This window comes from Cannabis sativa, chromosome 8 (genome assembly GCF_029168945.1).
Source record: "Cannabis sativa cultivar Pink pepper isolate KNU-18-1 chromosome 8, ASM2916894v1, whole genome shotgun sequence".
Taxonomy (NCBI): Eukaryota; Viridiplantae; Streptophyta; class Magnoliopsida; order Rosales; family Cannabaceae; genus Cannabis; species Cannabis sativa.
Window position 1 is genome coordinate 44,335,173 of NC_083608.1, and position 14,832 is coordinate 44,350,004.

A 14,832-nucleotide genomic window follows, 5' to 3' on the forward strand; every position below is an offset into this window, starting at 1 on the left:
GCCGCGAACATCTTAAAGAGAGCGACTTAGTCCGCGACTCAACCCCGAATTTTTCATTCGATAATATCGTTCCTCTTTTATCTTTCTAGCAGTTTACTCAATAATTTTAAGACATTCTTTCGGCTATGACTACTACCGATGAATGTTTTGGTTCTACTGTTGATATTAACAAGCCTTTTCGTTTTGAGGGTTTGCACTTTAAACGTTGGAGACAGAAGATGTTATTTTTTCTGACCATGAAATTTTTTTGCATTTGTGCTTACTATTTTGAAACCAGTTGTGCCTGAGACTCCACCTCCTGCCGAGAAGAAGGATGAAGTCGCAGGTTAAGGAAAGGGACTCCTGGGTAGAAAATGATTTTCTGTGTAAGAATTTTATTTTGAATGGTTTGTCTGATGATTTGTATGATTATTATAATTTTGACAAATCTGCCAAGGAGATATGGGAAGCATTACGGAAAAAATATGATACCGAGGAGGCGGGAACAAGAAATACGCTGTGAGCCGCTACCTGAAGTTTCAAATGACCGATGATAAATCAGTCGAAGCCCAGTCTCACGAGCTTCAGAAAATAGCTCACGAAATTCTGTCTGAAGGTATGACTATTGATGAACAATTTCAAGTTGCTGTTATGATTGATAAATTACCCCCTTCGTGGAAATATTTTAAAAATACTCACAAAACAAAAGAGTTTTCGTTGGAAAGTATGATCACTCGTCTTCGAATTGAGGAGGAAGCTCGAAGCCAAGACCAAAAGAAAAGCTTGTTGTTGAAAACAACAACAACACTAATAAAAGATCCATTGCTGTTCTGAAACCCAATGGGAAAAACTTTAAGAATCAGAATCGCAAAGCGAATCCAAACCGCAACAATCAACCTCGAACCAATAAGAACAATCAGAATTGGAACCATCAAAGGAACCATAATAACAGGCAGCAAGTACCCCCTAATAGAAATGACTCTGGTTTGTTCATGTGTTACAACTGTAACAAGCTGTTGGAAATATTTTACTAGGATTAAGATTTACTAACAAGTATGTTTCATTAACATCCTAATATGAATTTCTAAAACAATGAAATGAACACATAAAAGTTATCAGAAACCTTACAGTGGTTGCAGCGGAATATAATGACTCCTTCCGTTCAGATCTCTAGCCCTTGATTCCTTTCTGTAGCAGAGCATTATCAAGATCTGAACCTGGATCTCTTTCTCTCCTTCTTGAGCCCGATTCTCCTTCTTGTTGATTGGATTCTTCACAGTCTTACACACTATGATTGAGATATCACTTGATGTGTGTGGGCACTCACTCTATCACTCAAGGTATGAAGATTTGAAGAAGAAAAGAGGAGAATGTGGTTTCGGCCTAATAGAAAGAAGGCTCAGGAAAATTTTCTAAAAGTGAAATTTTATCAATCTTAAGTGTGAGTCATCACTATCTATTTATCGGTAACCACCTAAGTTTAGGTTAGATTTAATTAGCATTAAAATAATAGAAAAATAAAGGGAAAATTACATTTACAAACGATATATTTATCTAATTTACAAAATTACCGTTGCTCATTTCATGGTTGCCGCAAACGCTAATCTCGAAAAAAAAAGGAGAGAAGCTGGTAAGCCCTTACCGGTGGAGGTAGATCTTGAAACCGGCAAAGTAGTTGGCACTGAAGCCAGCAATTATGTTCGATTTCTTGGCCAACAAGTGAGCATGTTGTGCCCGGGTGGTCATCTAAATTTTTCCGATGTACCCCAACAATACAAGGATCAAGTGCTCAATCGAATCAGAGTGAGTGATTTTTAATTATTAAAGGTTGTAATAATTTGGGAAAAAAACAAAAAAATACAAAAAAGGAAAAAAAATTACAAAAATACTTTGGGCCGGCCCATTAAACATTTATACAGTCCACATACAAATATTTACAAAAATACCACATGCACTAAGCCTTCGGTACCGTACGGAAGCGAACCATGAAGATGAAAATACGCGCTCGTTTCAAAACCGCAAAGCAACCAAAATGAAACCAAAACGAGAAAAATACAACTATTAATTCTGGCAAAATCAACTGGAAAAGAATACATGCAATGATCTAAACTGAAAATGACGAAAAAAAAATCAGAAAAACTGTGAAGAAACTGAAATTACACATTTGTTTTCTGTTTTATTCGATCAAAACAACTCCCCCTAATATCGAAATCCAGATTCATGAAATTTAGATCTGTAACAAACAGATCTGGACCTCCCACCAAATTCAAAACAATGTATGATGTGAAAATTTTTAAAAAAACCTCATGAATAATACATCTACGTTATATACAGTTACATTTTGATTTATTTTTTGTTTTGGTTGCCTTATAGTTGCATTATCGTTTTATGATAGTTTATATATTATGCAAGAATTTAATTTGATGGGGACTAAGAAATAGTAGTTATACATAGTAAGTTTTGTGCAAATAGTTGCATATTAATTTTATAGTGAAATAACATATGCAAGTAGCAAAACTATAATAAAACTACAAAACAACTGTATGCAAGTGCAAATAGTTGCCTTATAGTTGCATTATCGTTTTATGATAGTTTATATATTATGCAAGAATTTAATTTGATGGGGACTAAGAAATAGTAGTTATACATAGTAAGTTTGGTGCAAATAGTTGCATATTAATTTTATAGTGAAATAACATATGCAAGTAGCAAAACTATAATAAAACTACAAAACAACTGTATACAAACTAAAATACAGGAAAAACTCTTTGAACATCAACATCCATGATAAATCTCATTGTTACCCATTGATGATATAAAAATGGACAGGAAACAACTAGATAAAAAACATTTTAAAAAAATACATACAGAAGGTGTAAAATTTCAAATATGGGAGAAAACCAAAAAGAAACCGAAAACAAACCTCGGTTCGAACATCAGCACCAACATTATCTTTTTTCCCAGAAACGTTGACAATGAAATCTCTGCACACTATTCTCTAATATTGTTGCACGTGAATGTTGTATATCATTAGTTTTTTCAATAGCAATGCTATATATGTTCATCACTCTTTCAATAGTGATTTTTATTGACTTAATTAGACACACTAACATGCGCGTTTTTAATTTGTACAAATAATATTAGACTGATTTTGAGATATTTCAAAAATAAAATCTTAGAATCGTGGTGCTGTTGGTATTGGTATACCTAATTTCCTAATATCTACTATATATGTTGACAATAATATCATTGTGTACGTCTCAAAAATCTTCACTACGTGTGCATATCATATATGTATATATATAGTTCTCCCTTGATTGATAGAAGTCAATCCTAGACCTAAGCAACAATATATAAGAAACTAGCTTTACAATTAAAAATTAAAAATAAAAAGAAAAGAAGAATTGTTATGGAAAAAAAATTAAAAATTAAAAACTGAAAATAAAATTAAAAATAAAAAATTAAAAACTGAAATAAAATAAAAAATTAAAAATTAAAAACTGAAATAAAATTAAAAATAAAAAGAGAAGAAGAATTGTTATGGAAAAAAATTAAAAATTAAAAACTGAAAATAAAATTAAAAATAAAAAATTAAAAACGAAATAAAATTAAAAATTAAAAACTCGAAATAAAATTCAAAATAAAAAGAAAAGAATAAAAAAAGAGAGTGAAATGATGGATTGATTGATAGAAAATGAAAAAAGAGATGGAAGAGAGTAGGATTTGATTGATGATGGATGGAATGATGACTAAGTGGTATTTGTGTAATAAAACCAACTTTGTAAGTAAAAATGTAGACATAGGCGTGTATGAGTAATTGTGTAATAAATTGTGTAAAATGGATTTTTCATGTAAAAATTTCTAATAATTTTATGTCCTCATTTATAAATTAACATAATTTTAAATTATTTTATTACATAGTACTACTTTGATATCGATGGGAATCCCCACCGAGACCTACTTATGGGGACTTTATATTCGGTGATGGCGGAGCGGTATAGTGAGCGAAAGACGCTCAGACACAAGCATTTCAAACAACATTACAAAAAACCAGAAGATTGGGACACAGTTCTCAAATTCCCCCCTGACTACTTGAATACCGAGACTTGGAAACCGGTTTGCGAATTGTTCGTTAGCGAGGCATTTTTGAATCGTTCAACTAAAAATAAATCGAATCGGCAACTAATGAAATATCCAACAACGCAAGGCACAAAATCGTTGGCGTCCATACGCCACGGAATGGTATGTATTAATTCTTTAATTGTTAAATGTTTCATAAAAAAAAATTCTTTAATAGTTAATAATATTTTTTTCTTATAATAAACTAATTTAATTGTTTATATTTGTATAGGGGGGTCCTCCTGGAGAGCATGTAGTTGAAGCATGGAAGGATATCCATGTGAAAAAACCGTCTGGAAATTTCGTTAATGAATTAGCTGCAAAAGATTATGTAAGTGATTAAAATTATTTATTATTAAAATTTATATTTTATATTAATTACATATTCTAATAATTTTGATTTAAATAGGAGGAACTGATCAAGGAGCTTGATAGGAAGCGACTTGAACGACAATCCCAGAGCGATGCGGGACCGAATGCGAATACCGATGCGGGTTATCGGTTTGACGTAATGGAAACGAGTTCTAGGCCAAAGATCCGATCATCGAAGAGGCGTGGGTAAAAGGCTCGAGGGCAAAGGAAAGAAACCAATCCCTCAAACTCAATCAACGGTGCCTCCCCAACCAACTACCGAAATGATGAGCACCGTGGCGGATATATTCTCGCCTATGCGTGCCACTTGGGGGGTAATTTGACGCCTGAACAACGTGCCCAAATATTTAACCCACGCTTTGACAATTTCGTTCAAACGTATAGTCAATCGCGGTCGCACAGTGGTTCGTCTTCTCAGAGTCATGCCGCTCCTCCGGAACAGCAACAACAACCTCCTACGCAACCACAATTTCAGCCTTCCTCGCAACAACAATTCCAAAATTTGTCACAGCAGCAATTTGAAAATTTTTTGCAGCAGCAACCCCAATCTTTTCCTCAGCAATTTCCTCAGCAGCAACAACGATGCGCTCCGCCAATGGGAAATCAGTTCTTATACCGAACACCGTCAGAGTCTCCTCCGCTCGGCTCAAACTTTGCTGATTTTGGATTATTTGGGAGTTCATCGCAGGAGAACCAATTTTTTTCAACTCCCATTTTCAACCAAGCTGAGCTCGGTAATTTGACGCTGGGTTTATCATCAGACCAAGCGTATGTGCCTTCTCCGCCACGGGCTTCGGGGACTCGTACCGAAAATAATCCAGATCAAGACTTCATAATTAGAGACTTGAATGAAGATGTTAATGAATAATTTATTTATGTTTTGTAATAATCTAATTTAATTCTGAGACAATATTTTATTAGGATTAATATGTTAAAGTTAATTACTTTGGAGACAATTTTAAATTATTAATAAATTTTATTAAATTGTTTTAGATTTATTTATTAAATATTTAATTAAATTGTTTTAATTATATTAATTAGATTTATTTATTAAATATTTAATTATTTATTTATATATAATATAAATAAATTTTTAAAAATAATTAATATTTTTTTTTATTATTGGCTGTTGTAGCGGCGGGGTCCCGCCGCTATTGCTCCGCCGCTATTAATAGTATTAGCGGCGGAACCAGTTTTTGGCCGCTAATACTATTAATAGCGGCCAAGCAATAGCGGCGGACCAATAGCGGCTGAGGTCCGCCGCTATTGCCCTTTAGCGGCCACATTGTGGAGCAATAGCGGCCGAGGGGCCCGCCGCTATTGCTCCTTAATGTTGTAGTGTCACTTTACAAAAACAACGTGCAAGAATTTCAAATTTATAACACGGTATAAAATGGGAATCAATACCTTCTCTTAATCTTCTTTGTATGTGTACTGTAAGCCATTTGCTTTATTTTAATTAATTTTTTTTTTTTTTTATCTTTATCTCTTTTTTCCAATTTTTTTAAAAAATTCAGACTATATTAATAATTGTTTGAGATTAAAGTTAAACTGTGGTGTCTAACTTTTCAAAATAATAATTTTTATTTTATATGTAAAAAACATATATTTTTCAAAGAAAATGACAAAATTAAATGCAATTTATTAGCTTTTTTTTTTCCTATTTGGTAAACAAAAAAGAAATAATCAACCTAAGTAAAATTTAATATAGCAACTAATTTATTATTTATATATATATTCTAACTCTTTTTCTCTCTTCATAATAATTTTTTTTTTAAAAAAAATAGTTTGTTTAAATCGTTTAGTTACTATTTGGTTAACAAAATATAAAATAAACTAAAAGGATGATACTGTTATAAATATTATTAATTATGTGGATGTCCAAATCTTTTATTTATTACCATTAATTTTAATCAACATTCATCTTCTTCTTAGTTTCCCTTTTTCTTAGTTTCTTAATATCTCACTCTTGTATTTGTATAAATAGGGGTTCACCCCATTGGAATAAACAACTCAGAAATTCTCATTCACTTTCTCTTTCTCTCTTCATCTTCTTCTTCTCTCTTCTCATCTATTTTATATTATTTTATATTATTTTATAACACGTTATCAGCACGAGTCTCTGCCCAAGCTTCAAGCATGAGTCTATGCTATGTCCCAATGTAAGTATTTTGTTAAAGTTCTTAAATTGTTTCAAAGTCATGATACACTAAATATATATTTATATATATACTTATCTGACTGAAACAATTTCAAGAATCCTTTGTTTTCTTTTTTCTTTTTATCTATATATCTATATATTATATATGTATGTATATGTTTTTATATATTTATTATTAATTTCATATATATATTATGTTCTTATCATTCATAATATTTACAATATATGTGCGCCTATGATATGATAGAGAAAATCTATATAAATTATACATATATCCAAAAGATTATGTATTATCGATAAAATATTGCATATATCCTAAAGATTATGCATCATCGATAAAATATTGCATATATCCTAAAGATTATGCATCGTCGATAAAATATTGCATATATCCTGAAGATTATGCATCATCGATAAAATATTGCATATATCCTGAAGATTATGCATCATCGATAAAAAAATTGTATATATCCCGAAGATTATGCATCCTCGATAAAATATTGCATATATCCTGATGATTATGCGTCCTCAATAAAATTTTGCATATATCCTGAAGATTATGCAAACGTAATATTCATTATATAGTTGATGGATATATAATGAAAGAGATGAATACATATTTATATATATGTTCTTGTATTCTTTGAGGACAATGAAAAGTAATCTAATATCGATATAGATTTTGACAAACATTTCCTGAAGTAAATGTTTTATATTTGTCAAAAAAAAACATGATTGTATTTATGTGAATACAACTAAAGAATCATTAAAAATGATTATTATTGATGCAATTTTATAGTGGGTTTTGAATATCCAAAACGAATATTAAGAAAATTGCATTGAAACATCAAAGTATAAGAATAACAATGAGCATGACTAATGTTATTTAAATACATGAGGCATGTATTTATTGTTCATCATTCCCTGCAGAGAATGATACGAATTGAAGTCAATTACTTTTAAAGATTCCTCGTATTAGTCATGTTATTATACATTGTTATTACTTGCAATGTTGGAAATTATTGAATCTGACATATATTAAAGATTAAATTTTGCATACATCTTGGAGACTATGCAAAAATTGCATTCATATATTCTTTGAAATATCGTAAAAGAAATTGTTGAATAATTTCTTATATTTTTATGGATGAACAAGTAATAAATTTTTAAGAAATTTATAATAATGTTCTACTTGTTCAACGTCATTCCCCGAAGTGAATGTAATGATTTTAAATAATCAATGACATTATTTACTACTCAAATATTTCCAGAAAAAAGTGGAAACAACCAAAAGATGAGATACCACACACAATCAAAGTGCATGAAATCTATATATCATGTGTGGAATTGAATAATAGTGGTCGCGTACCTGTAGTACGGACATACTTATAATCAAGATAAAAGTATACTTGATTATTTAATAGAATGTGAATTGTACAAACTTATTGTACATTTAGAATATTTAAATATCATTCCCTAAAGAGAATGAATAGACATGAAATTCTATTTCAAAGAATATAGATTTCACATATATTGGCAATGCCAAAAGCAAATTAATATATACATATTTTATTATTTCTTGAAATCAATAGTTTCAAACTATTGTTAGTACAGGATATGTATATATATAGTTACTATATAATTCAGTTTGCATATTCCCAAAAGTGGATATATAATTTACTAACATTTGTTAGTGATCCAATATAATCAAAGTGATAAAGAATCACAAAATGATTATTTGAAAAGCTTCCTGAAGAAGTACTCTTACATACAATTGCTACTTTGAGTAGTAAAATATCTTGGTATGTACCTAGATGTATAACTTTTATCTAGTTATAAAAGTGATAAGAAATAACTTATTATATGTACTGGTTGTACATTTAAATATATAATATATCAAGTCATGATAATTAGACTGATGAATAGTCTATTAATAAATTAGACGACTTGTTAAAAAGATACCAGGAAACATGAATGACATATTATGGTTATATCTATTTGACCATTATAACAACATGATGAAGTTGTCATATACATTTTACATTATACACATCATTGAATTGATGATAGTGATTCCTGAAGAAATATAAAGTTTGATAAACATAATAGTGACTCCTGAAGAGTGTATATGTTTTGGAGAATAATATAATTATATTATTCGTGTATATAAAAATGAAACTTGTAATGATTATGTTGTAATGAATTTACATTACATTTTGAAAGTTTCATTGAAATACAAATTATAGTGAACCTGAAGTTCATGAATTGAATTATTTTGACATGATCAATCATATGCAATAAATTGTCAAAGAATTTGACTAAATTTTGTTGAAGAACCAGAAGATTCTTCTCATTGTTAATTTATAAGGCTCAAAAGAAGAATGTGCATATATTTGCACATAGAAAATATTTAAATTATATTTCCTTAACAATCTTGAGCTATTGTTAGATTTTTATTGCATAGTTTCTTATCGATGTGATAAGATTATATAATCATGCATTTACAAAATGTGTAAATTTATGTATTTCTAATTATACACGTATGACTCATTCTTAGAAATGAATTAAGTTCATAAGGATTGAACTTAAAATTGAAGTTAATTGAACCTGAAGTTCAATGTCATATAGTATGTATGAGTTTAAACAAATATTGATTCATTGTGATATATTGAAATCCCTACAGGTGTATTAATATTATTAGATATCACAATTTTTAAAAATTCTCTCGATCAGGGGGAGAGAAGCAGTTGGGATCGATGATAATTTTTGAAAAATGATCCTTGCACAAAGTATATAAGAACAATATAGTTCAAAATGATATATACCAACTGCAAATCAATATTATTCAAAGTTGAGATAGAATGAGTTGAAAACGCCTGAAGCGTAAATGAACAATGTAGAAATTATTAATAAATGTTCATTTGATTTGCCCTGAAGTTGTTAAATCTAGAGGTACTCATGGAGATACCTTAATGTTATAAAGTATTAAAATGATAACCGTGATGAAAACGGTACTCGAAAAGACTCCCAAGAGAAGTTAGACATAACACATTTGATCATAATTGAATCCCTGAAGTGATTCTATATAGGTACCTATAAATGATAAACATATTTGAAAAATATGTAATTTAAAGAGATCTCTATAAGTTATGTCAATATGGGAGGAAATTATCATTTATTGAAATTTTTGTCGACAATAAATATTGAATGTTTGCATATGCAATAAACTAACATGAGATAGCAAGGATCATGGTATTAGATTTGTCGAGAATCATCGACATACATTTTGATTTTTGGCCAAAATATTATGACGCAATCCAGGCAAATTTACTCACATAAAGTGAAGTACGACCTGTAGGGTGTGCAAATAAATATTTCTAATGAGAAATTTGCATATATGTATTTGTACATAATGAATTGTTGTACAAATTTTGCATAGACATGAGATTGACTGAAGTAAGGCTTAAATATTGAGAAAATATAATCATTATTTGATTATAGCCTGGAATATATTTTATGAAGATTTATAAGCGTCACATAAAAAGATTATTTATTTGGAGCTCCTAATATAGTGAGAATTTGAAATAAGCCTTATCTAAAAATTCTAGAAGAATTTAATACATGTCTTAAGTGATATAAATTCTAAGTCGCGCGCACTATATGACAAAGATCTTTGTATGAAATAAAGACATGTAAGTAAATTATTGTTTGAAAAATACGTATGGTTGTCTATGCAGTATAAATACGTAAATTATACGTTGTGATAGACTCTTGAAGAGTTTTTGATTAATTGAAGAACAAACTTTTATTTCTTTTGTATATCGAGAAATATTAAATGTATAAAGTTTGTTCATTAGTATTGAAGTCCTGAAGTACTTCATATGTATTAAGAATTATAGATATATGATCATTTGATATGAAAATTAAGATCATACAACAAGATGGAACAAATATATGGTATTGGAGTACCATCATTGTCACAAATGAAATTTATATTATCATTAATGTGTTATGTTCATATCTACTTGAAATGTTAAATTTTAGTATGAACAAGATTGTATATACACATAAATGATACAATTAGTTGGATAAATATTAATGTTCCACGAACCCCTCATCTATAATTTAGAAGTCCATACATACTCTGGAAGAGTTATAGAAAATATATGATCAAAGATTATATATGGTGATATTTTAAAAGATAACAATAATCTTATGAGATATATTATCACCAAAAGAATTATGGATCATATGTGCATGAGGGGGAGACATATTCATGTTGCACTCTTTTTCCCTTAGCTCAGGTTTTGTCCCACTGGGTTTTCCTGGCAAGGTTTTTAACGAGGCAACTTGCAAATAGTTATGAATATGAAATATATATTGTACTCTTTTTCCCTTAGCTCATATTTTGTCCCATGGGTTTTTCTGACAAGGTTTTTAAAGAGGCAACTTTAAATCATGTTAACATACTTGCATTTTATGAAGCAAGTAGAGAATGTGTGTGAATGAGATCATTGGCATAGCATATTCGGGAAACATATGGATTGCACTCTATAAAGAAGTATCAACACAAACAGTTCTCTATGAAGATAATACTGCTTGCATCGTTCAACTAAAAGGAGGTACATTGAAGGAGATAGAGTTAGAACACATTCCACAAAATTCTTCTTTATATGCTTCAAGAAAATGCATATTGGTGTTCAACATATTCAATCAAGTGTCAATCTTACAAACTTATTCACAAAGTTATTACCAACATCAACATTTGAGAAGACGGCAGACAAGATCGAAATTCGTCGATTAGAAGATCTCCACAAATGCTTAAATGAGAGGGAGTTAGTTTACACTATACTCTTTTTCCTTTGATCAAGTTTTCAGCAAGATTTGTAATAAGGCAGTTATTATGGACATCCAAGGGGGAGTGTTATAAATATTATTAATTATGTGGATGTCCAAATCTTTTATTTATTACCATTAATTTTAATCAACATTCATCTTCTTCTTAGTTTCCCTTTTTCTTAGTTTCTTAATATCTCACTCTTGTATTTGTATAAATAGGGGTTCACCCCATTGGAATAAACAACTCAGAAATTCTCATTCACTTTCTCTTTCTCTCTTCATCTTCTTCTTCTCTCTTCTCATCTATTTTATATTATTTTATATTATTTTATAACAGATACTTTAATTTAAAATATTTTTTTTATGATGAAAAAATATACATTTTTCACATATTAAAATAATATCTTAAAAAGTAAATTATGACAGTATTATTTTTGAGCTAAAATAATTAGTGGTGTAATCAGAATTCTTAATTTTTTTTCATGAACATTTTTTTAAAAAAATTATTGAGTGAGAGAAATGTTTAATCCTTTTTAGAAAAAAAGAAAAGCACAAAAAGGAAAAAATAAAAAAGACATCTAATGGTTTCTCAATTAAATAAATAAAAAAATGTAAACATTTAATGCACATGTTTCTAGGTTTTTTTATTGTCAGACACTAATAATTAAAGATAGGTATTTTTGGATGTGGCACGTTAAAGATTGTTAATTATTTGTGTAAGGTTATTATTGTAAATAATTTTCTAATTATGTATATTAGTGAAAAAATCTCAAAAATAAATGGTAAAATCCATGCATAGTTGTCGGCCATGGGTTGGATAATGGGCCCACTTTGCAATTTTACCATTTTGTCATTTTCCCATCTTATTTTCTCAAAAACGCTAATTTTCTATTTAACCACTTAAATGTCAATTCTAATTTTTTAATAACTAAAATTAATTATTAAATAATATTGTCATTTAATATATTTATTAATTAGACTTATCAAAGTCTATTAATTAACAAATAAAACCTAGAAACTCTTTTCTTCACATTTAAACCCTTGCTTAGTGAAAAATTCATAAACTAGACATAATCTAATTTTAGAATTATAATTGATTAACTAAAATCAATTATCTGAGTCTTACAAGCAGTATAGTCTCAACTAGTATGCGGACCATGGACCTATATAACCGAGCTTCCAATAAGCTGATCTAGAATTTACCAAGTAAATCCACTAACTTATTAATTTCTCATATTGCATCCACTCATAGAACTTGGAATTACACTCTCAGTCATATAGAATGCTCTATATGTTCCACGATATAGATACGCTATTAATTATCTATTGTTATAATCCCAATAATCAATGATCCTCTATAGATGATCTACATTGCATAGGGATAAAATTACTGTTACATCCTTTCATTGTATTTTATCCTTAAAACACTTGGCCACCTATAAATGATATTATAGTGAACTAATATAGTCACTAAAATTAGCGCTCTATCATTTATCTCTATTTAGCAAGCTCGAAGGAAATCATCGTTTCACTTCTAAATACCTATAGAAGTTATAGATTCCATATCTATGATTAGTGCTCCCACTCAATTGCACTATCATGTTCCCAAAATGTACGTATCACCCTGACCAAAAAGTAGGCTTAACTAACAAATCAAATAACATGAATAACACTCTTGAGATCGAACCTAACCATGTCAGGATTAAGATCATTTGATCTATGATCAACTAGGTGATATTGAATTGAATAGATATTACGGTAAATTTATCATATCTAATCAAAGTTTAATATCGGTCCCTTCCAATGTATATTCCATACATCTGATACTGGTAAACTTTACCAATGCCCTAGAAAGGACATAACACTTATCTAATGTGTAAGTATACCTATCGCTGATTATCATGCCAGTCTAAATCCAGTGAACTGACAAATCAGGGAATTAAACTTTCTGAACATATAATCATGATTATATTCCACTGTGCTGACAATAATATAATCATAAACAAATACATATATTTTGGACTTAATAGAATTTATACATTAAATATAAACATGAAATAAATCATGTGAACCATGCAACATAAAATGTGATTTCTGATCTTTATTAGTAAATTTAATTATATTGAAATGGGTTTTATTTAGGGCAAAAAACCCAACACATGCCAGGTCATATGGCACGAAAGTGTAAGATCAGGCCTAGTTCTGCTCCACAGGCTAACTTGACAGAAGAGCTGCCATTTACAGCTATGATTTCAGAGATCAACCTCATTGGTGGATCTGAAGGGTGGTGGGTAGATACTGGCGCTTCTCGCCATGTCTGCTATGATAGAAATATATTTAAAACATATGTTGTTGCTACTGAAGATCAGAAAGTGTTGTTGGGTGACTCCCACACCACTATATAGTTGCTGGTACTGGAAATGTGGAATTGAACTTCACCTCTGGAAGAACTGTTATTCTAAAAGATGTAGTGCATACTCCAGAGATGAGGAAGAATTTGGTCTCAGGCTACCTTCTCAAAAAGGAGGGGTTCACACAGACCATAGGAGTTGATTTGTTTACTTTAACTAAGAATGGAATATTTGTAGGGAAGGGGTATGCAACTGAGGGAATGTTTAAATTGAATGTTCAAGTCAATAAAGTTAATACTTCTGCTTTTATGTTGTGTTCTTTTAATACTTGGCATGTTAGACTTTGTCACGTAAATAAACGCATAATCAAGAACATGAGTAGTTTAGGCCTAATTCCTAAATTATCATTAAATGACTTTGAAAAATGTGAATTTTGTAGCCAAGCCAAGATTACTAAAACACCACATAAATCTGTGATAGAAAAGGAAATCGAGCCTCTAGATTTAATTCATTCTAATATTTGTGAACTCGATGGAACTTTGACTAGAAATGGTAAACGCTACTTTATCACTTTTATTGATGATTAATTTGACTTTAACTATGTGTATTTAATGAAAAATAAAAGTGAAGCTCTTGATATGTTTAAGATATTTGTGGCTGAAATTGAAAATCAACTTAGTAGAAAGATCGAGAAGTTTCGTAGCGATAGAGGCACTGAATATGATTCCAGTGCTTTTGTTGAATTTTATAACTCACATGGAATCATACACGATAAGACAACACCTTATTCACCTGAAATGAATGGCAAAGCTGAAAGAAAAAATAGAACTCTTACTGAATCTGTTGTTGCTATTTTATTGAATTCGGGTGCTGCTTCTCATTGGTGGGGAGAAATTTTATTAACTGTGTGTTATGTACTTAATAGAATTCCTAAATCTAAAAGAAAAATTTCTCCATATGAAAATCTGAAAAAATAAACAACCCAATATCTCATATTTCAAAACTTGGGGT

The 14,832-nt window shown here is 29.9% G+C and overlaps 1 protein-coding gene across 1 annotated transcript; it reads left to right on the top strand.

The window, feature by feature from the left end:
* Positions 1 to 3,849: 3,849 nt before the first annotated feature.
* Positions 3,850 to 4,554, top strand: LOC133029962 (uncharacterized). Its single transcript, XM_061102019.1, has 2 exons — positions 3,850 to 4,221; positions 4,331 to 4,554. Exons 1-2 carry the CDS (start codon positions 3,943 to 3,945, stop codon positions 4,439 to 4,441), a joined length of 390 nt encoding a protein of 129 aa, XP_060958002.1. The 5' UTR covers positions 3,850 to 3,942; the 3' UTR covers positions 4,442 to 4,554.
* Positions 4,555 to 14,832: the final 10,278 nt, after the last annotated feature.